This window comes from Sarcophilus harrisii, chromosome 1 (genome assembly GCF_902635505.1).
Source record: "Sarcophilus harrisii chromosome 1, mSarHar1.11, whole genome shotgun sequence".
NCBI classification, from domain to species: domain Eukaryota; kingdom Metazoa; phylum Chordata; class Mammalia; order Dasyuromorphia; family Dasyuridae; genus Sarcophilus; species Sarcophilus harrisii.
The window spans coordinates 317,784,783-317,808,298 of NC_045426.1; the positions used below are offsets into that span (position 1 = coordinate 317,784,783).

Consider the following 23,516-nt stretch of genomic DNA (forward strand, 5'->3'; position numbering starts at 1 on the left):
CCCCTCCTTCTCTCTTCCTTCTCAGGCAATTGGGGTTAAGTGACTTGCCCAGGGTCATACATCTAGGAAGTGTTAAATATCTGAGACCAAATTTGAACTTAGGTCCTCCTGACTTCAGGGCTAATTCTATTCATTGTGCCATCTAGCTGCCTCTCATGTTTTAAATCTCTATGTAAAATTTCAACTATTTATTTACCTTTTAGTGAGAAAAAATGATATAATAAAATTTGACCAAAAACCTGCTGTTTATTCTGTCTCCTTTTTGAATCTGTGCTTGCTAATAAAATAAAAAAAATATATTGTTGTAAATATGGTAGATTGGGTAATAGATTTCAAAACTGATTTTATCTCCCTTTACCTCCCCTTGCCAAGGAATCCTGTCATATTTCAGTGATAGTTTTAAATGGAAAAGAAAGATTGTATTTTTATAAATTCTTTAGAGTTTTATTCATTATAACCAAAATAAGAAGTGATTCCAGTATTTGTGGAATAACTAGCTGAATTACAGTATATCCATTATGCTACAATGTGAAAATAAAAAAAAAAAAACAACAGAAATTTGATAAGACATAGACCAAGTAATGCAAAACAAGGTCAGCAGAATAACAATATTGACTATACCAAGGATTCTCTTTCATTTTTGTCTTTCTCTTTCGTAAATAATCTGTCATCCTATACTTTAATTCTACCTAAGAAAAAGATTCATTTTTCACCTCTTCATCAAGAAATACAATCTTTTCAAATCAAGCCTGTAAAAGTTCCATTGTTTTTGAACTTATCTTTGTAAATTTTATAAAGACAATTAGGAAATAAAATAGTATTTCATTAAAATAATATTTCTTTTACCGAGTTCCATGTAATTTGGTTAACAATACAAAAACAATCGTTTGGGTTAAATTATACAGAGAATTCTTCTGTTATCATAAATTTGCCTGAAATATAAGCCAAAAAAAAAAAAAAAAAAAAAAAAGAAAGAAAGGCAAGAACAAAGAAAGAAAGTAAAGAGTAAAGGAAGAAATATCTATGCGTACCTATAAAACTTTTTCCATCTAGATGTATCATTTGATCCAGTGAAAAAGTACATCAAAAAGTCATCAAGTTCAGCTAACCATCCAGGGTAAAAATTCCTCCACCGATAGAGAACAATTTGATGAGGCTTTTTGTTTCTGATTAGCCAGCTCTCATTTTTAGAAATTTCTTTCCTCATGTTGAGTCAGAGTTCGCTTCTCTTTAGACACATTAAATATAATATTGAAGTATGTCTTGATCAATTCAGAGAATCATGAATTTGATGCTATGAAAGGTAGTGTGACTTAGTGGATAGAGGGTTAGCTTTGGAGCTAGGAAGGCTTGGGATAGGTCCTACTTCTTACATCTGCTAGCTGTGTGACCTGGGTACATCATTTAGTCTCTGTTCTTGGCAGCTCTCTAAGGCTTTGAATTGCAGAGAAACTGTTGATCTTTCTTGCTAGAAGTTTTCTCATTCAGGAGTTCTGTATGAGGTAGACCAAGATTTTCTTTTTTAGTAAGCAAACCATCATATTGAGATTTTAGTTAATAAATTCTTCAAATTTTTTCACATAAAAGAATTGCCATGAAGAGAACAGAAGGAAGTTCAGAAGACACAAACAGGGAGTTTTGTTACTAGTTTAACGTTATTATATAATTAGCTGTAATTTTTTTTCTTATCAAACTATGTAATAAAAGTTCAGTTTCATATACTGTGCTTGTTTTTCTGTTCCTTTTTATATTTTTATTGATGTTTAAGTTAACAATAAAAATGAAAATTTAAGAAAAACAAATGATTGCCATCAGATTTCCTCTATCTTATCCTTATTCAATTGATTTTTTTAGAAATGTGAAACTTATATTCATTTCTATTAAATTTCACCTTCTTTTTTTGTTTGTTTCAGCTCATTGTCCTATCCTGTTGAGATAATTTTGAATCTTCATTCTGCCAGCTATCATAGGATCATAGATTTAGAGCTGAAAGGGATCTTAGAGGCCAACGAGTCCAACTCCCTCATTCTACAGATGAGGATACTGAGGCACAGAGAGGTTGAGTGACTTGCCCAGGGTCACACAGCTAGTAAGTGTCCAAGGTGGGATTTGAACCCAGGTCTTCCTGACTCCAGATCCAGTCCTTTATCTACCATGCCATGCTGCTTTATTATTATCTCTTTCTCTCTCTCTCTTCCCTCTCATCAGCAAGAAAGGAATGAGTTACATGGAATAACATCTCATGTATCCAGTATCATTTTGGGGAAATTAGATGTTCTACATGAGTTTTAATTTTTAGGGAAATTCACTTACCTCAAATGTGAATACAATTAAAATAAAAAGATCATGCTAGGTTACTTCAAGAATTACTTCCAACTTTGTCTTTGATTTTAAAGTATTTTTGGTGTACGTTTTTCTAAAATGTATTATATGCCTCATTAACAAAATCATATTCTAATGTCTTATAGGTAAGGCAGGGAATCTAGTTTCTGAAAGACTTTTTCTTCTTGCCCTTTCTATTTTATGCTGTTGACCTATTTCTCCATTTGAGTATTTTTTCCTTTTTAGGTTTTCATGAGATACACATGCCTCTTGGTTCTTCCCCCCATATGATACCTTTTTTCAGTGTCTTTTTTGCTGGATCACCCCTATCCTGACCTCTTAACCATGAATTTAACCAGTATGCTCTTTTCTTCTTTCTCTATTCTCTGATCCTACTCCCATAGGTTCATTTATAACCTTTATACATAGAACTCTTGGATTTATTTATCCAGTCCCATTTTCTTTTCTATACTCCTATATATATAGGAATATATGTTATATATATTACTATACAATACAATAGTTGCCCTTTGGATACTTAAAAATAGATGGTCCTTAAACATCTCTAGTTTAACTTGTCTAAAACAAGAATGAATTGTTGTTTCTCCCAAATTCACCTTTCTCTTGTGCATCACCATCTTTCTGGTTATCAAGGCTTTTGACTTCAATGTTGTTGACTACTCATTCTTCTTCACACTCTTTTCCTTTTCCCATCCAATTAATTGTCATGTTTTTTTCATTTCTATAATATGTTTCATCTTCTAATCTACTACCCTAGTTTGGGCTATTATCATTTCTATTTCAAAAGCTTTCTAATTTGTCTTCCTACCAAATATTTCTGTTATCTCCATTTCATTCTTCACACAGATGCCAAAATGATATTACTAAAGTACGGGTCTGACTACATTTTTCCCTTGCTCAGCAAGCTGGGATGCTTCTCCTTTGCCTCTAGGATCAATTACATACTCCTGAAATGTAAAGTATTTCATATCCTGTCACCAAACTATTTTTTAGCCTTATATATGACCCCCCCAACTGTTGCTTCATACTCTTCAATTCAGTTAAACTGCCCTTTTTTTTTGCTGTTATTTGCAGATGACGTTCCATCTCTTGTCTTAATTTTTTTCTTGTCTGTTCTTTTGTTTAGAATGTCTTTCCCTCTCTCCTTATCTCTCAGAATCCCTAATTACTTTCAAAGTTCAGAAAAATAACCATTTTCTCTAAGAAGCCTTTTATGATTCTCTTAGTTGCTAGTGCCTTCCTGCCAAAATTATTTTGTATATCAGATCTAATATATGTGACAAAAGAAAGGATACGAGCTCCTTGAGGACAGACTTTGTTACACCTGCAAATTTGGTAAGATTCCTTGTTGTGGGTGATGGCCTTCTGCTACTTATAAAGGCTTACTTTTGATATTCGAGTTAGGTGGTTCTTTTTATCTAACTTTTTTGTTAAAATAAATTATGTAGTGATGGGGCAATGGTTTATTAGAGTTGGTAAAACCAAATATAGTATTATGAAAAGTCTTTTTGTTTTTATATAAACTGAATATTTCAACCTTTTTTGGTTATATCACTGAGAATTTGGTGATCTTATATTAATTTATATAAAATGATAAATTTCTATTTAACAATGTGAAGAGAATAGTTAAAACATTATTTAAAATTTTATTTTTAAATCAATGCTAACTCCAATATGGCTTGCTTGCAAAAGAGTTTTTTATGAATATATAATAGCTGTACTATAGATGAATCAGTTTGATATGATAGGAAGAGACTTTGAAGTCAGAAGACCTGGGTTCAAATTTTGCCTCTGTCACTTAACTATTTTTGGGTAAAAGTTTGGACTAAATGGCCTCTGATGTGCCTTTCCATTCTTAATCTATGATCTTATAATATTTAATGAATTATTATAATGATTATCAGGAAGTAAGCTGGGTCTTTGGATTCTGGCCCACTTATTTCATCCTAGGGTAGAGTTGTAGTTGTGAAAAAGTTTTCTGCCTATGTAAATTTACAGCTTGTCATAATTTGTAACTTTTGAAAGTTGCTTAGAGTTGAAGTGACTTGTCCAAGGTCCCATGGTTAGTGTGTGTCAAGAGGCAGGACTGGATGTTTATAACTATTTTCATGTTCCATTATAAAAAGAGAAAAACAAACATGAAATAAATGAAAAATTTTCTCTTTAACAAAAGAAATAATTTAACCTTTCTAGGCAAAAAAGACATGCTTGACCTAGAGTCAGAGGTTCTGGATTTCTATCCTAACTCAATCCAGTATTTTCTTTTTTTGGCCAAAAGGGGCATTTATTTAGGAGAATCCATAAAGGTGTTTAGCAAACTAATCAGAGTTAGCTATAGTAAGGAGAAAGAGTAAAGAGAAGATGCTATTAAGAGGAAGAGAACCTCATAGCAGTCTTAGTCCCATAAAGGATTTTTGCCAAAGTGCTTTATACATAACCGCAGGCAGATCACTTAATCTCTCAGTTTCATTTCTTTTAACTTCAACTGAAGAAAATATTGGTTCTTATAAATATTCAACTGGTGAGTTATTCTAACTGCAGCAATCATCCTGGTGGTCGTTTCTTACAGAACAATAATATTCCATAACATTCATGTACCATAATTTATTCAGCCATTCTCCAGTTGATGGGCATCCACTCAGTTTCTAATTGCATCTCCAGCATATTTGAATTGTTTTTTTCTTGTTTCTTACAAATTTTTTTCTTTGATCTGGAGGTTTTGAAATTTGGCAATAATATTCCTATGTGTTTTCTACAGAGGATCCTGTTGAAGTAGTGATAGATGGGTTTTTTTCTGTTTCTACTTCCTCTCCTGTTCTGTCTCTCTAGGATAATTTTCTTGGATTATTTCTTGTATTATTGTGTCAAGATTCTTTTTTTTGAGGGGTCACAACTTTTAGACAGTCCAATCATTCTTATATTTTCTCTTCTTGATCTGTTCTCCAGATCTATTATTTTTCTTGTAAGATGCTTCACATACTGTTCTATTTTTTTATTCTTTTTAATTTTTTTTGTTGTTTCTTGGTCTCATAACTTCACTGGCTTTCCTTTGCCTAATTCTAATTTTCAAATAGTTATTTTCATCTTTGAGATTATATCTCCTTTTCTAGTTCATTAACTTTTTTCATAATCTTTCTGTTTTTCTTGGATGGTTTTTATTTTAGTTTTTAGTTTTTTCCCTCAGTCTCTCTCTTAATATGTATGTGTGTGTGTGTGTATGTGTGTATTCTATAAATTTTCTTTGGTTAGGGAGCCATTTCACATTAGTCTTTGGGGTTGAAGCTTTTTTTTTTTTTTTTTTTTCTTTTTTACTTCAGTGTCTTCCTTTAAAGATGAACCCCCCAGTCTTTTCTATTCTCATAGGAAGTTTTTGTGGCTGGGTACTTTATTCTTTGCCAGTTCTTTTTCTTTCTTTCTTTCTTTCTTTCTTTCTTTCTTTCTTTCTTTCTTTCTTTCTTTCTTTCTTTCTTTCTTTCTTTCTTTTTTTAAATAAAAGGTATTAGTATAAGCACTTCTAAACGTTGGATAGGAGGATGGTACCTCTAGCTTCACCTCAGCTCTCCCCTCTGACCTGAAACCCCAAACCAAGAGCTCCCCACTCTGCAAGTGCCCCAAGTAAATAGTTTCCTGGCCCCACTGCTTCTGCACTCACCAGGTGTGCTGGATCCTTCTTGCCCAGGGCCTATGTCTCAGCAGCATAGCTGGCCCTGGCATTCCTAATCAGCTCAGGTCCCCTCAGTCTTCCTAAAATCAGACCCCCAATTCTTCACACAATCCAGCAGGTGAAAATTGCTGTGGTTTCTGCTGAAGCTCCAGTCAAATCCAGTTAGCTTTAGGGTCCTCACTTGATGCTTCTTTGGAGCTAGTCCAGAAGTGTTCGTACTTCCCAGGAGTTAAACCCCAGCCAGGGGGTCCTTCTTCAGATCTTCTTGGGTTGTACTGAGAGAACTTCTGTTTTGCTCCAAGTCTTTATTTTCCTTGAGGCATGTATTTGTTCTGTTTGGGGGAAATTGGAAGAGCTTGAAATTAACCTACTCTGCCATCTTCCCAAAATCCTTCCCCAGCTATTTACTTTTGAGTATGTGGCATAATAAGTGGAACCCCACTTTTATACCTGTAGTCAACTTCCTTTTTGGAGAAGACAAGCACCATGCATTTGACACATGTACAAATTGTACTTTTGTCAGGTTATCTGCCAAAAGAATTAGCAGAGTGTTACCACAGAGACAAGAAAATTGGCAAAAAATAGTTCATTCCTTCCGAGATTATCTCTGATTCTCCTATGTCATTTGTGCATAATTTCTATGCATATTGCCTTTCACATTAGTCTCTGAATGCCTTGAAGGCAGAGGGTTGTTTTTGTCTTTGCATTAGAAGGTTTGGTCTGACAGGGAATATGGCCGCTTTTTAAATATGATACAAGGGCAAAGGAAGGGAGCATGGCAGAAGGTATCAGAGTGACATAAGATGTGAAAGAGAGAAGAAAGAACTCTTTGCATATTGTCTCAATTTTTTCAGTTAAATGTGAAGCAGTTTTGAATTGAATGAATGGGGGGATAGGGGAGGAAGAATTGTAGGATATTTAAGGAGGATAAAAAGGTTTGGAAGAGTCATTGTAGTGAACATGATTTTGAATTTATAAGAGAAATACAGATGAATTACCTAGAAGCAGTGGGGGACCACTTGTGATTGTATAACAAATTTCTGGAGGACTCAGTCAAAATGGTTTTCTTCACTGTAGTTCAAGAAACGTGTGTAGTAGAGAAGGCAGCAGATTGCGCGAGTGATCAAAAGGCACAGGACATAACTGATCTGACTAAGGGATCATGAACTCAATTAGATTGTGTGGAATTGAACTTGTTTACCAAGGAATGAAGATAGGGAAAGGAGGATGGAGTTACTAGTGCAGGGAGATGGCCTAGGAGAGAACTGAGGGATCAGGGAATTGAAGATTACAAAATGTATGGAGAATAGTGGTATGGGAAATTGAAGGGAAAGGTGGAACGTCAATAGATTGTATTCAGTCAGATAAGGGAATTTAAGAGTTCTTGAACATAGAGGTGCATTTTAGAGTGATGGCAAGATCAAGGATATAACCATTTTTGTATGTAGCTAAGGTGAAGTGGAGAAGTAGATTGATTATAGGAAGTAAGTTGAGGAATTGGGAGATTAGGGTGTTTGAAGGAGTGTCAGTAATGTTGAACTCTAATGGTATGAGGGCAGGATATGGGAAGGAGAGGTATTATACTCATTGAGAAAGGAAGGGAGTATCCTGGAGTTTTGTGGACAGAAATTACTTGGATGTTGATTGGGTAGGAAATGTAAATTGTGTGATCCTCCAAGAAGAAATTACTGAGTGATAGCAGAGTGAGAATCTGGAAGTCACCAGAGGAAGCAAGGAGTATTTCAACTTCCTTACTTTGACCTATAAGCCAAGGGCAATGAATGAAAGTACAGCCACTATTAGAATAAGTTCCCAGGTAGGCTGTATCATTAGGGGAAATCGGGTCTCAGTGAGAGCCAGGAGATGAAAGGAGTTGAAGATAAAGGGATAAAAGCATGTCTGTTGCTTGTAGAACAGACAACCGAAGGCACAGTAGAAGTAGAAGGATTGAGAGGTATGAGTGAAATGAGGTGGTGGGAGATGGGGAATAGGGTTTGGACCTACAGGTGTTCAGAATCACTAGGACATGTAGGGTAGGACTGTGAGTATGCTAATCATTAAAGTGCCTCTTCTCTTCTCAGAGATAAACATGACATGTAGGTGCAGGGAAAAGAAGACCTCAAAGACTCCTGCTTCTCTTTTTCCCTCCTATGGCTGTGTGCCAGGGCCTGTGTTAGATGTTGGGATTACAAATATAAGAAGGAGATTGTTCCTGCCACAAAATAACTTGTATTTTACTTGAGCCAGAGAGAGGGTGTAAGGCTGTAACATGTTCATAAATACAGAATATTTTAAAATACCCAATAGGAGGATACTAACATGTGGGTAAACCAGGAAGGATCTATTAAAGGAAGTTACATTTGAGCTCAACCCTGAAGAGAGCTAGGGACTCCAAAAAGTAAGAGTTAAGGAAGGAAAGAGTTCCAGATCTGGAGGACAGCCAGCTAGGCAGGAGAGAAAATGTCATGTCTAGGGAAGAGAGACTGGACTAATTTTGTTTGACTGTAGTGTGTGTGTGTGTGTGTGTGTGTGTGTGCATCTGCATGTATATGTTTATGTGGGAGAGGCATAAGAGGGGAGAATATTGTGTAACCAGAATAAAAGGTTGGGTCAAAATTTATTTTATTCTAAAGACAAGGAGGGGTCACTGAAGCTTCTTGAGTTGGGGGGTTACAAAGTCACACTGGAAGTTTTGTGGACCACTGGAAGTTGGGGCAGAAGTCTGATAGACTGGATTTAGGGTGGCTTTTATCAGTAGAGAGGAGGGTACTTGAGAGAAGATATTGAATAAGTGGAATTGACAAGATTTGACAACTTACTGATTATGGAGATGAATGAGAATGAAAAGTTGAAAAAATGGCGGTAAAGTTGTGGACTTGGGAGTCTGCAAAGAATAGTGGTAGCCTCTGCAGGGAAAAAAAAAAAAAAGCTGAAACAGTGAGTGGGTTTGGATGAAAGATTAAGTTCTTTTTTAGATATGTTTTTGAGATGCCTGTGCAGCATTCAACTAAAGATGTCCATTAGGTAGTTGGAAATGTGTGAGTAAATCTTAGGAGCAAGATTAATGCTAAATATGTACATTTGGGACTCATTTGCTTAGAGAAGTAAATTATCATATTGTAATGCAGATCTAGGGTACCTGTAGTGCAGGGAGTACATTTTGAAGCCAGGATTGTTTGAGTCATTTCTGGGCATCATGGACTTAAAGGGTAGTGTGTGTGTGTGTGTGTGTGTGTATGTGTGGATCAGGCTGAATTAAATAATGAAGCTTTGTGTGATTTCTGCCTGTATGTGAAAATGATTTTGTTTTTCTTTTCATGTGTATTCATGAAATCATCAAAGATATTTTCTACTTTTACTCTTTAAAAATTTGACAGTACTATTGATTGGTTGTAAAAATGAAAATTCATATTTGGTAACAGGATGAATTAGGACAGCTAGTTGGACTGCTAGGAGAGAGTGCTATGCTCAGAGTTAGGAAGACTCATCTTCCTGAGTTCAAATGTGGCCTCATATATTTAGTAATTGTGTGATCCTGGGCAGTCATTTAACTCTGCCTCAGTTCATCTGCAAAATGAATTGGAGATGGCAGGCCACTCCAATATCTTTACCTCCAAAACAGGGTCACAAGGAGTTGAATATGATTGAAACAACTGAATAACAAAAATTGATGTATTAATAAGAATAAATAATAAATTCAGACAAATTTGTAGAATTTACATAAAATAATTTAAATATAAGCCATTGGCTTGAATAGTAAAACATGTAACATTTTTTGGGATCTACTTGCTTTAGAAAAAACAGTTGCCAGCAGATAGATATATGAAACGACAGAATTGGTTAGAAGAAATTTATATCATGAAAGATGGATTGTTGGATTACAGATTTAGAGTCAGATTAGAAATCATCTAGTCTAAATTTTCATCTAGATAAATCTTCAAGTGATAGTTTGGATTTTTGCTAATAGGTTAAATTTTGCAATAATGACTGATTATCAAAGACTTAATAAACCATGTGAGTGCCTTTATTTATTTAGTATGTATTTTGTAGTTTTCACTCTCTGTGATGGGCATCTGCTGTGCTACATACAGTCATAGAAGGCTACTTTGGACACTGAAAAGTTAAGGAATTTGCTTAGATCATCTAGTAAATATGTTTTAGAGGTGAGACTTTAACCCAGTTCTTCTTGACTTCCTAGTTCCTTGACTTTTCTACTTTGTCATATTGTGTAGCTCATACATAATAATTTTCATCTAGTTTCTTTGAATATAAATGAATTTTTAAGATTTTTCTATACTTAAGCCCAAGATTTGCCACTATGTTAAAATAATTCCAAAGAGAATGCTGCCCTCTAGTGATTCTACTTAGTTTAGCTATTTCAACAACACCATCACCAAGCTAAAGTTTGAGTTGAAAGGACCTTAGAAGTTATTTGAGCCAGACATGGTTAACTATATGACTCACTGATACTCATAGTGATTAGTGTCAGATTGTAGTCTGATGCTAATTACTAATCTGAGACTACTTGCTGAGAAAACCCTTTTTTTTTTTTTTACCATTCATAAGAAAATGATTCTGATGATTCTGAGCTTGGGTGAGGTGGCTGGGAAAGGAAGATAAAAGGTCAGTTATTCTCATGCAGAACTTTTTGATGATTTATTTTCAATGTTGCTGATCATTTTTGTTTTCCTTTCAAATTAATTTTAGTGACTATAAAGCATATATATGTATATTTGCTTCTTATATCAAGGTCTCTTTGAATAGTATGAATATTTTATTAGTTAAAATTAACAAACATTCCTGTCAAAATGAAAAAAAATATTTTTTGGGACAAAGACTCATCTTTTCTATTTAGTCTCACATTAAATTAATGTTACCAACTGCTTTCTGCTCTAATGAATTAAATTATGTATCTTATTCTCTAATAACAGTTTTAAATTTACATTTTCTGGAGTCTTTACTTTATCTGAGATTAGTGGAATTATAATTTAGTCAAATAGTGTTTCTATTAAAATTTCTTTTTACTTAAAATATTAATGATAGTATGATTCAGTAGAATGAGTGCTGAATCTGGAGTTAAAAACATGGGTTCAAAAACAAATTTTGCCATCTTTTACCTACCTTTGTGACTTTAGTTAATTCCTTCAAACTTTCTGGACTTCATATCCTTCATTTATGGAACAAGGGTGTTGGATTAAATGAATGATCTCTGAAGCCTTTTTAAACTCTAAACATGTAATCCCAAGATGTTCTATGATAGCTTGAAGTTGAACTTAGAATATTGGATCAAGGAGCTTTGTGGACTTCCCAGTACCTTTTCTCATGTTGCTTCTTGTCCTTGGAATGTTCTCTCCTCATCTTTGCTTATTATATTCCTATTGAATTTTAAAATACTTTAATAAGCTTAACATGTTAAATATTATGGCAAGGTGCTAATAATAGAAAGATAGAGAAGATATTCCCAAAGAGCTTACAATCTAAAATATGCAAATAATTGAAACCAGGAAGAGTGAGATAAGTGCAGCATCCAAGCGATGTGCTGTGAGGAGTGAACCATCATGTTCAATTGACTTCTTCCTTCCCTACTATACCAGGACCTCATACAACATATTGTTTTGTACCTCTTTAAGGTGCTTTTTACATATTTTTGCCTATGTCATTTTACCTCACCTGTTCTTTGAAGGAGGAGAGGTATCTTAATCTAAATTTTGAATCTCATCCAGCACTTAAAATGGTTGCATTACATACAGATGCTCAATGGATAGTTGTTAAATTGAATTGAGTTGAATTCATATTACTTGATATTAGTAAAGCAAGAATCACGTTTAAAATATAAAATATGGCATGAAGTCTAAATGTAAAATAATATTTTTTTCTAGCCTTACTAGTAATTCTCGGATTGTGGCACTCCTGGCTCAGCTGGAGAAGATCAACTTTGAATGTTCAGAAACAGAATCTGCCAGATATGTTACATCAAAGATTCTTCACCTGACCCAAAGTCAAGGTAAAATTTTCTCTTAAAAAATCCTTACATATAATTAATTTTTTTTCTACTTCCTTTAATAAATACATTTTTGGACCACATAATCATAAAAAAAAACAGTTACAATTTGTAATGTGCCAAACTAATGATATAAATACTTCATTTATTCATATTAAATAAGAATTACAGTGGTGTAACATCATTCATTGTTTAAAAAAAAAACTGTTACAGGAAGCCGTATGCACATATATGCATGTACCTTTTTTGGCTAGAAAGATTATAAGGTTATAAATCTAGAGTTGAAAGGACCTAGAGGCAATTATTTCAGGAGGAGGAAAGGAAACCCAATTAAATGAATAATCCAAGGTTACATAGATAGTAAATAGCAGATCAATGAGTTCATCCCCTTTTAAATTCACAGTGGAATGATTTTTCAACCCCTTTGGTTTCAAAACATCTAATTTATCCCTCTAAGTTTGTTCATAATTGCAATCCTCCATCTCCTTGTTCTCATGTCTTGATTTCTGGTGTAGAATAGAGTTTTCCAATGTAATCTAATGGATAAACTATCTACATTTATCTACCTAAAATTTCTACTTATTCTTATTTCTCATATCTCTTGATACATTTTTAGAGGTTCAAGTCATTTATACTAAGTGCCTCTACTTAATACTTTCTCAGCTCTTTGCTGGATTTTCAGGTCACAAGTATTAATCATGGATGTCTTAAAGCTCTTTTCTGGACCCACTTCTCTTTTCCTCTATACTGTTTGAATTTCATGTACTCTCATGGATTTTAAAAAAAATCTTTATAGATACTTTCTAGAACTATATTTCTAGCTACAATCTCCTAAGGTAGCTCTAGTTCTATTGCCCCTTTTGGACATCTCAAATTTGATGTCCTGTAGACTTCTTAAATCTTATTTATATGTTCAAAAGACAACTTATTATTTTTTCCCTCAAATATTTCCTTTTTCTAACTTTTCTATTATCATCAAGAGCATCACCATCCTCCCAGTCTTTTAGACAATCTCACTATCCTTGAGCTTCCTCACTTGCACTCATCTCATATATACACTCTATTCTCAGATTTTGTAAAAACCTTCATAATCTCCTACATAGATTATCTTGTCTTCACTTGTACAGCTTCTACTTTAGTTGGTTCCATCTAAAGCACCTATATGTGTCTTAGCATAGATCTTAAGTCATTTTGTATTTAGACTATTTAAATAGCTTTCTTATTCATCTTCCTGAAATCTGAAAAAGGTAGGGCAGGTTGTGAAGGGTTTAAAATGCCAAACGAAGGATTTTATGTTTGATTCTAGAGTTAATAAGGAGTCACTTGAGTTTATTGGGGTTAGTGGGCATTTGAAAGGAGAACAGATTTGCTTTAAATCCTTTACAACCTGTCTTGTTCCTACCTTTCTACTGTCCTTATACTTGACTCTCCTTCATGTACTCTATAATCCATCTGGCTTGTGCTCTGTTCCTCACTCAGGATATTCCATATTTTAACTGTACATTTTCATTGGCTGTCTCTTATTCTTGGCATGATGTCCCTCCCCTCCTCCAGGCTTGTCAGAATTTTTTCAGGACTTACCTCAAATTTCACTTTCTGCAGGTGACTTTTCCCAGTCTATCTTTCTTCTATCTCCCTGCAAGTGCTTTTTCCTTTTGAGAAGAAGAATACATATTTCTTTAAAAATCAGTGCTTCAGTGTGAAAGCAAAAAATGAGAGTCTGAGAATTTTCCTTTGCTTTTTAGTAGCAGCTGCCACCTTTTATGTGATCCTAACTATGGCACTTTGGCATTTGATTTCTTTCTAGCTGCTGGAAGTATTTTTTTTCCTTTTACCTGAAAGTTTTGACTTTGGCAGGCATGATCCTGGGAGTTTTCATTTGGGGATTTTTTTCAAGAGATTATAGTGTATTCTTTTTATTTTCACTTTGTATTCTGGTCAAAAAATCATTTTAACGGGAATTTTTCTAAAATGGGTAACAGACTTTTCTGGGTTCTGTTGGCTTCTCAGGTCTTCGATGAGGGAGATTGAGGTAACTTATGGAATTGGTTATTTGATCTAGGCCTAGTAGTTGCCACCACTACCACTGCCACTTTCCCCTGGTGTGGTAGACTACTTGTCTTCTCCCTAAGATAGCCATTTTGGCCATTTTGGAAGCTGTGGGTAGTTCAGAGAGGCAGTGAGTGAATGTACTAGGTCATCAGGGCCTGGTTGGCACTATCGTGTATCGTGACTAGCATTAACTTCTCCATTTTCCTTCCCCACATTCATGATTCTTGAAATATGATTTCCATGATCTTCTTTTTGTTGTGATTTTTCAAGAAGTTCAGTGATTTTTAAATTTTACTCCTTGGCCCTAGATTATACATCAGTGTACAAAGCATAGGAAGAAAGGAGGGAAGGAGGAAAGGTGATGTTGTTGTTCTTAGCAGAAAGGATAGTTTTTCTTCTTGGATATTATTGAGACTTGGTGAAGTGAGACACATAGAGAGATGAATCCGAATGATATATCTTATTTAAAAGAAACAAGATACATAAAAAGTGGGTATAAACTGGTCTACTTACTGTTGCTTGCACATTTTTCCATTCCTGGAATGTTCTTCTTCACTTCTGCCTCCCAGAATCTTTTCAATACTCAGCTTAAATGCTACTTTCTAACCTTCCCTTCTCAGGAACAAATGAATTAAAATATATTAATTTTTTGCATAACTTAAAGTGCTATAGAAAGGTGAGCTATTATTACTATTTTATCAATCTCATATGTAGTTTATTTATTACCTATTGTACATTTTGTCTCCCTGTTAGAATGTAAATTTCTTGAAGTCTAGGAGTAGTTGCACTTAATACAGTGCTTGATAGATAGTAATTGCTTAATAAATTCAGGATTGATTATCTATCTGACAGTTACATTATATAAAGAAGGGGAATGATAGAGAGAATTGGGGTGGCATAGTAATATAGTGAGAAAGTATAGTGGAAAGCATCCCAGTGAAGGAGAGAGGAGGGAGAAATGGAAGCAGTATTGTCAGCTGACTAAATTACAAGTCATTGGGAGAAAAAGAGAATGAGAATATGAATGAGAAATATAGAACACAATCCTGACACTGAGGCATGACATAATAGTGGTGGGACACTTTATCTAATACATTTACTAGAGTGCTTTACTTACCAAAAAGTGAGTGGATGCTAATTTCTTAGCTTGCTTTAATAATAGTTTCCTCCTTGAACAGTTGGAGTTACTAACAAGAGGAAATTCTGTTCTACATATGATTGTGTCCAACAAAGAAGAACTTCTTGCTACATTGGAAATGATGATAATCTTGAGGGGAAATATACATTATATATTAGTTTTTGTGATTAAAAAAGGGGAAAACTGGGGAAAATTTAACCTACATATTCAGTTTTGTGGGAAAATGTCTGAGAAAGAATTGCTGTTATCCTTATGTACTAAGAATAAGAATTATGGAAAACTATTAGAAATGAAATTCTGAATACACAGATAACAGTTACAATGAAGAAGAGAAAGTTGTCTAAAAGATTTCCTTTGGATGTACAGAGAATTCATCAATCAAATTAGATTAAAAAAAGACATGTAAAAGATCAGATCAAGGATAGGTGTTGGAGGATGAATACAAATGTGTGGCATAGCCCTAAAAAAAAAAATCATGTCTGCATGGACTATATGACCTTTGAGATCTCTTTCGCTTCTAAAATTCCATGATTCTGTAATTCTGATTTCACCATAGAATCACAGAATTTTAGAACAAGAAGGGACCTTTGACATCATCTTGCCCAACCTCTTCATTTTACAGATGAAGAAACAGGTCCAAATCAGTTAAGTGATTTGTCCAAGGTTACCCAGCTAGTTAGTGCAGTGCTGGGACGAAAATCCAGGTGTCCTGATTCCTGCTTAAATGCTCTTTTCTACTGTTCTATGTTGGGGTTCTGTGATTTCAAAGAATTGGCCTCTTTATTGGCTCATAGGTGTTGAGTTGGAAGGTAACCTTTGAGGCTGTCTAGTACAACCTCATTATTTTATAGATGAGGAAACTGAGACTTAGAGAGTTTGTGTCACACAGTAAGTTGCAGAATTAGGATTCAAACCCAAGTCTCTGCCTCCAAATCCACTTGCCTTTTCCACCATACCATGCTTTCTCCTTCCAAATATCCTGATAACAAGGAATTAACTTATATATAAGAAACCTCATCATCAAGCTTTTTGAAATGTATGTTTTTTTCTGTAATTCATACCCTGTTTTACTTGATCTTGGATCTTGAAATTTCCTTTCCTGCTAATTTTCTAAATTTCTGTAATTTGGCCTTGTTTCTCATAAATGGTGAGGGCACGTTTTTGGTTTTTTGATACAGCTTTGCACCATATCTTTTTATTTGTCAGGATTCATTTTAAAGGAAAAAGCTATGGATGTGTCCCTATCATTTATGAAAAATGAGTACACAGAGGGCAAGAACTTAATATATCAAGAAAGGAAATTCAGTGAAACTTTAGAAACTTGAAAAACACATATTCCTTTATCAAGCCTACAGTAGGGAATAGCTCATATATTATACTATAGCGTGTTGTATACCTTTCTTTAAATGTTCAGACTTTAGATGGAATTTTTTTCTTTTTCCTTCCTTCTTCCCTCCCTTCCTTCCTTCCTCCCTCCCTCCCTTCCTTCCTTCCTTCCTCCCTGCCTCCCTCCCTTCTTCCCTTCTTTCCTTCCTTCCTTCCTCCCTTCCTCCCTTCCTTCCTTCCTCCCGTTCTCCCTTCCTCTCTTCTTTCCCTTCCTTCCTCCCTCCCTTCCTCCCTTCTTTCCCTTCCTTCCTCCCTCTCTCTTTACTTTTCTCTCTCACTCCTTCTTTTGGTTTGTGGAAACTGCAGGAAAGAGGAGAGGATCAGAAAGACACTTTAGAAATTATAGTGTTCAGAATTCACAGTGGACAGTTAAGAATTTACATTTACTAAGATAGCCAGTGGGACTTGAAAATTTTGCAAAATAAGCCATTAGGTTTTGTACATTTAACTGGTCCCCTCATCTTTAATTCTTTGAACTATTGTATATCCAATTTCTCTGTAGTATTATTTGTAACTGGCACAAAGAAAATTGTTCAAAATCTAATGTTATGTTTGTTGTCCAGAGATTTTTTTTTAAATATAAGAAATTGGCATTTCTTTCCATTCCTCAAAATTGAACAATTTGGCAAAACTTTCAGGAGGGTTAGGCAGAAACATTTTAGGGCAATATATCCTCTTAATGAATTTGATTTTATTTCAGGAAATGATTTAATTTTCTTAGTTTGTAGGAAACATGAAGAATGACTAGTTAGTAGTCTCTGTCAGAAAGACTATTTAACTCAGTCTTTAAACTCGATTGAAGATTATTTTCTTAGAGATATTAAAGACATTTTTATATTGTATTTAAAGTACCATTACTCAGTTTTCTATGAAAATTAAAGATGTGAACTATTATAATTTAGTACTTTAAGGTTTGAAAAGCATTTTATATACATGTATATATGTACATATTCCTATATTTAAAATCTAATTTTATCCTCCCAGCCTTTTTGTTTTCCTCCTTTTACATATGAGGAAACAAAAATCAGTGAGGTCAAATGACTTGCCAAGTGTCACATAGTTAGAGGGAATCCAAGGCAGATTTCAATCCCAGGTTTTCCTGATGTTCAATATAGAATTATTTATTACAAAATTTCTTTTTGCAAAACATATAGCATGCTTTCTTGTAAATATATTAACTTTGTAATACTAAAATTAATGAGATTTCTACTTACCGTATGACTTATTCAAATTATGTATTTTAGGCTTTTGCAAGCTGGCAATAGATTTATAATTCTGTAGTCATCCATATTACTTATGAGAAACTTTTTTTTTTTTGATAGTGAGATAAAAATATGTTTCCAGGACTACTTTTATGCCTGAGGTTATGAATATGTGGGGAATAGTTTGTGTTTGGTAGTTTGAAGGCATATTCTACGTGTTTATTTTGCTAGCAATTATTGATTCTTATAAATTACATTGTTCTCTTAGACCCTTACCATAATATCCTCAGCATCCATGTAATAGTATTTTTAAAAAAATTAATTGAAATGGCATCACTAAAAAACCTTGATTAACAAACCCTGTAGGAAAAGAGTTTCTTTATAATCAAGTCAGCTACACTAAAACATGGATGTCTTTGATAAATCAAGAAAAACAGTATTATTGCAGATCATATTACTACATAGCCATATTTTTTTGCTAGATTGCATATGTGTGTACTATGCAGAATAAAAATAGCTCTTTAAACAGCTTCTCTCTCTTTTCTTTTCTTTTCTTTTTATTTAAATAATCCTAGGTTACAAGTCTGACCCCTTAAGGGGCACTGTAAAGTTACAGACATTTGTCTTCAATATTTTCACCTACCTCTTTCTGAACTCTTAAATTCCTTGTTGACCTTTGCCCTCATTAATCTTCTTTCCTTTTATCTTTATAGCTCTTATTTAACTCAGGGACTATCCAGTGACATTTTGGAGATCTATCTTCTCTGGCTCATGGTCTCCACCTAGGTGGAACTTGGGAATGTCAACATATAGAATTCTTCTAAGGGTTATTATCAGTTTCATAAGCACTAAAAGTGGTATAAAGGACAAGAAAAGAATGCTTGTGGCATCCTACTCTGGAGACCTGTGAAATCTTCATGATTTACTGTACTAATCTGGGATTTGTATCTCCATGTTGGTGCTCCCTTCAAAAGCTCCTTTATGTTGTATTGTTCTTTTCTGGCTATCATTTCCAGCATTAGTCTCTTTTTTTTCTTTTTTGTTTTGTGATACACTTGGTCAGGGGTAAGAGTTGGCCTAATTTTTGTTTACTACTACTATTCTTGGATTTCATTCTACCACAGTCACTCACCTTTCCTTCATTAAGGCTTACACCATCAGTATCACTCAGAGGACTTTTGTTTCTTTGATCTGTGCCTATTGGTCACTATTCCTTCTTTCTTAGGAAGCTCAGTACATGTCTTATAGACCTTATTGCCATCTATGATATCCATGTGTGTGCCTTTGTTTTACACAGACATGCCATATGGATACATATATGCACCTGTATATACAGGTGTATACACACACACACATGCCATCCACACACATAGTACATACATACACATAGATATACTACAGTTTTTGAGAGTACATATTTATATACATTTACATAATATCCTTATACATTACTAAATGTTGCAATTGTTTGCAAAAATTTAGGCATCTGTCATGAGCACACATATCCTTTAATGTTAGTTATATAGTTATATTTTTCTAAATATCTTTAGATAGATAAATGGCTATATGGATGGATGGATGGATCTTGAAAAACTCAGGCTCTCTATTTAATCAGCCTTTATAACTCTATGTGATCATAACTTTGATGGTTCACTTATATATAATTGTGCCATTTTAACGATCTTGAACTCTGAAATTTTCCCTCTCTGATCATATTTTCCTATCTTTCTATATTTCCTTCTGCCTTATTCTTCCTAAATCTGTTCTTTATCCTTATTGTGAATTTCAACCCTGCAATTCCTTTCTATTCTCCCAATCACCGCTGTTTTGACTTTACTTTCATTACTTAACTATCTTGACCCTGTAGTTAATTAGTTCATCTATACAAGTCTTCACAATTGCTTTCCTATATCGTTTATATCTTGCCAATTCATTTACCCTTTCCAAATCTTTGTCCTTATATTTCCATGCTCCCTGAGGATGTCATACCCTTATGTGAACTGAGTCAGTTTAAAAATTTCCTATTATAGCTTGTTTGTCACTCTAGCAGGATGATCATTTTATTTTTTCCTAATTGACAGTCAGCTCCCTTCTCCCCAAATTGACTGTTCCAAATACTTTGATTACACATTGGATAGTGTGTTAATCTTGAAATCAGGAAGACTTGAGTTTGAGTTTTTGAAAAAAACTTGACTGAGACACTCCTTTGCTATGTGACCCTGGGCAAGTTATATAACCTCTCTGTGCCTCAGTCCTTCATCTGTAAAATGAGGGTAATAATAACATTTGCCTTTCAGGGTTATTATAAAGCTCAAATGAGTGAACATAGTAAAGTATTTTGCAGATCTTAAAGAGCTATAAAAAAAGATAGCTTTTTTTTTTTTTTTTTTTTAAAGCAGGCTGCAGATGGTACAATAGATAGTGGGCTGGACCTGAAGTCAGGAAGTCCTGAGTTCAAATCCACCTTTATACACTTACTCAGTTTGTTAGCATGGGCAACTCATTTAGCCTTTGTCTCAGTTTCCCCATTTGTAAAATGGAGGTGATAATAGCACTTGGCTCTTAAGCTTATTGTATCAGATGAAATAATATTTGTAAATTACTTTGTAAACCTTAAAATGCTATATAAATGCTAGCTATTATTCTGCTCAAATCTCCTACACTGTTTTCATCCTCCTTTCAGCAGATAATGTTGCTTCCTATTTTTCTGCAATAATTGAGACCATCTGTAATGAATACCCTCATAACTCCTGTTTTCTGTCTCAAAATTTATCTGTATCTTTACCTATTATCTCCTCCTTTGCTTCTGTCTGCAGAAATGGCTCTTCTTCCTGCCAATTTAGAACTTTCTACCTGTACTCTTTATACTATATCTTTTCTTATAGGAGCTTGTCCCATTCATCATTTTTTTCCTCTCTTTGATATTCATTCTTTCCCTATCTACTTACTCCTTTTCCACCATCTACAAACCTGATCAAGTTTCTCTTATCCTTTGAAAACAAAACAAAAACTACTTGAGCCCTGTAGGCTCCTTTGGCAATTACTTCTATCTATACTCTTTTTCTCTTTTACTGTCAAACGCCTACAAAAGTTGACTACACCTGCTGCTTCCACTCACTCAAAACACTGAAAAAAAAAAGAGCCAGGTGCAATCAATATTTTGATAAACTAAAAAAACTTGATAAAATTTTAATACCATTTTTTGAAACATTTGAATAAAGAACAACATAGTCATTATAAGGATTGTGTTAATTGAAAGGTGAGTTAAGAACAATGAATTAAATATAAATTACAGGGTAATGTAGTTGTATTATTATTGCTTGGCATTTGAATAATGCAAAATGTTGATTTTGTAATTTTATTTAATAATATAATATTTTTTTCTAAACAAAGTGAACTTTACTTCCTAAGTTAATTTTTCTGTTATTTGGTAACCTAGTATACATTATAGACATTTATATTCTATATGAGAGTTTGAATACATTCCCTCCCCCAAAATCTATATTGCCAGTTGGCCTAAGATATGTGGAAATTAAAAATTTTCAAATATATTAGTAACTATTCTCTGTTTAAAAATCTGGTCTAATTCCCTCCCCCTACTGCCCCCCCCCCACTTTATGTTATAATTTAGAAGTGAACATTCTAAGTATAATTCAATTCATGAATAATACCATATGATTTTTTTTTTAATTGAACTGAATTTTAAGTATAGTTTACCTACTTACTAGTATTTGGAGTTCACCTAATATAGATAGTTGACCTCTCTGGAGGACATTTATTTAACAGTGTGATCTATCTGGAATCTATCCAAGAACAAAAGAGGCTTAGATGTGTCACACAATCAAAAGTATAACAACTTTATTCATAGCAAAGTTCTTAAAGGTTTTTATCGAATACCTGCTTATTCTTTAAGTGTAATGAAGTCAAAGATTGGTTTTTTAATGTTGGGGGTGGATGTGATAATAAAAAAAAGAAGTTGTGAATCTAGCATTGTGAAATTCAGAAACAAAAATTCAAAATAGTCTAATATGTTTTTGTGTTTTATGTGTGTTTCTGCAGATATAGGTGTATATGTTATTTTGAAATTAAAACACTTTGACTAATTCATGAAAATTATTGTATTATTGTATTATTATTGTATTGTATTATTGTTTAGTATGACAATTGATATTTATAAGTAAGACAAAAAGTCAGTCAGTTGTTTATTAAATGATAGTTAATATATACACACATATATGTATTATATTCTGTTTATGAAGATATGCGACTGTATAACATATTTTTAGAATGATTTCTGTCCAGAAGGATTAAAATAAAATGTTAAAAAAAGTTATTAAAAATTAACTTAAGTGAAATGATTCATAGTTTATTATATTGATAAATTCAGTAATAATGAATACCATGTTTTAGAAGCAGATATCCTCTGTTAAGTTCTGGCCTCCTCTCTTTAGTACTTTCCTATCAAAAACTTTTATCAACAACTTTCTGTTTACCTCTTTGTACTTTGGCACATAGTCTTTTCTTCTAGCTTCTTTCTCACCAAAGGAAAAAATTTAGGGGGAAGTCTACACAAAACTGAAAGTAATAGAGAAAAAGTTGCTTCTTCTTGGATGCTTGGATGGGGAGAAAACTTCTAGATTTTTCTCATCCTTTATGATGGTAGAAGCAGCTTCTTTCCATTGCTTTTATGAGTGTCCCAATGATATTATACTATTCAAGATTTTAAAATAATGTTTTAAAAACACATTTTAAAAGAAAATATTAAATTTTCTTTCCTGCCATTTTTGATGAGAGCATTTTCCATTTGTAGACCTGAAAAATTTGTGGGAGGCCTGGTGTCCTATTTTTACAGATTCCTATTCCTAGCCTTTTGCATTGCATTTGAATTGTTGGACTGGAGAACAGGGACCCACTTGGGCCATGTCAGGAGCAGTGGTGAAATGAGGGCAATACTTCATTCACTGAAATATGGAAATCCATCATACTACACCCTGGAGAGTAGGGTCATCTACACCAGAGGCAGGATCACCCAAGAAGCAATTTGGTAGGTGTCTTAGGTCTATGAATGGTACATGATAGTTACAAGATATAGCTATCTATATATATATACATATATATATATATAAATATATTTTTTAAGTTATGAAAAAAGTACTTTGTTTCTACATTTCAGAGAAAATCAGGAAAGAAATGACAGCCAAAGGTTCTACAGGAATGGATGTTCTCCTGTCAACATTAGAGGTAAATAACTAAAACTTAATAATATTTGTAGTTATGATTTTCCATGAGAAATGCTAAGTAACATAATGAATGTAATGAACATTGATTCTTTTTCTTCTTAACCTTGATTAATAATATATTGAATTATTCCTTTTGCTCAGTGGTTTTGCTATAGAGCTATATTTGAAGAAAATTAAATTTTAAGTGTCATTATTATAGTATAATTATTTTGGGAAGTAATAGGCATATACTGACTTAAGTGGTTGTATAACTACATGATTTAAAACATAAAATTTAAATTCACTATGATTAATTCTAACTAGTAGGAAATGAAACTGGACTTTGGAAATGAGTAAATTTAGCCCATAAAAACCACAAATATTAAAATTTCATTGTTATGTTATATAGTGGTGGTAAAGGATAGTAACTTGAATTTAATAGAGATTATTATATGAGTACTTCAGAAGATTACATTAATGAGGTACTTTCTTCACTGACACAGATCTTAGT

The 23,516-nt window shown here is 33.6% G+C and overlaps 1 protein-coding gene and 1 long non-coding RNA gene across 10 annotated transcripts in view; one reads left to right on the forward strand and one right to left on the reverse strand.

Annotated features, from left to right (window-relative positions):
* The window catches only part of AGTPBP1 (ATP/GTP binding protein 1), a 180,769-nt gene that overhangs the window by 29,588 nt on the left and 127,665 nt on the right, over positions 1-23,516 (forward strand). For 5 of the 7 annotated variants that reach the window (XM_031945451.1, XM_031945454.1, XM_031945455.1 and 2 more), the window contains exons 3-4: positions 11,887-12,011; positions 22,960-23,027. In XM_031945451.1, coding sequence (XP_031801311.1) covers positions 11,887-12,011; positions 22,960-23,027 — 193 coding nt within the window. Of the gene's footprint in view, positions 1-2,054; positions 2,090-11,886; positions 12,012-22,596; positions 22,831-22,959; positions 23,028-23,516 lie in introns of those variants that run through there. The other 2 variants (XM_031945452.1, XM_031945453.1) reach the window with 2 other exon arrangements.
* On the reverse strand, positions 1,057-15,694 carry LOC116420461. 3 transcript variants are annotated; one of them, XR_004230788.1, is made up of 4 exons: positions 14,574-14,780; positions 13,590-13,660; positions 11,129-11,382; positions 1,057-1,493 (listed from the first exon to the last, which is right to left on the reverse strand). It is a non-coding gene; the product is annotated as an uncharacterized LOC116420461 (long non-coding RNA). The 3 variants fall into 3 exon arrangements; XR_004230789.1 differs by lacking the exon at positions 1,057-1,493 and adding an exon at positions 15,178-15,694 and having other exon boundaries at positions 10,952-11,382; positions 14,574-14,672; XR_004230787.1 differs by lacking the exon at positions 1,057-1,493 and having other exon boundaries at positions 10,952-11,382.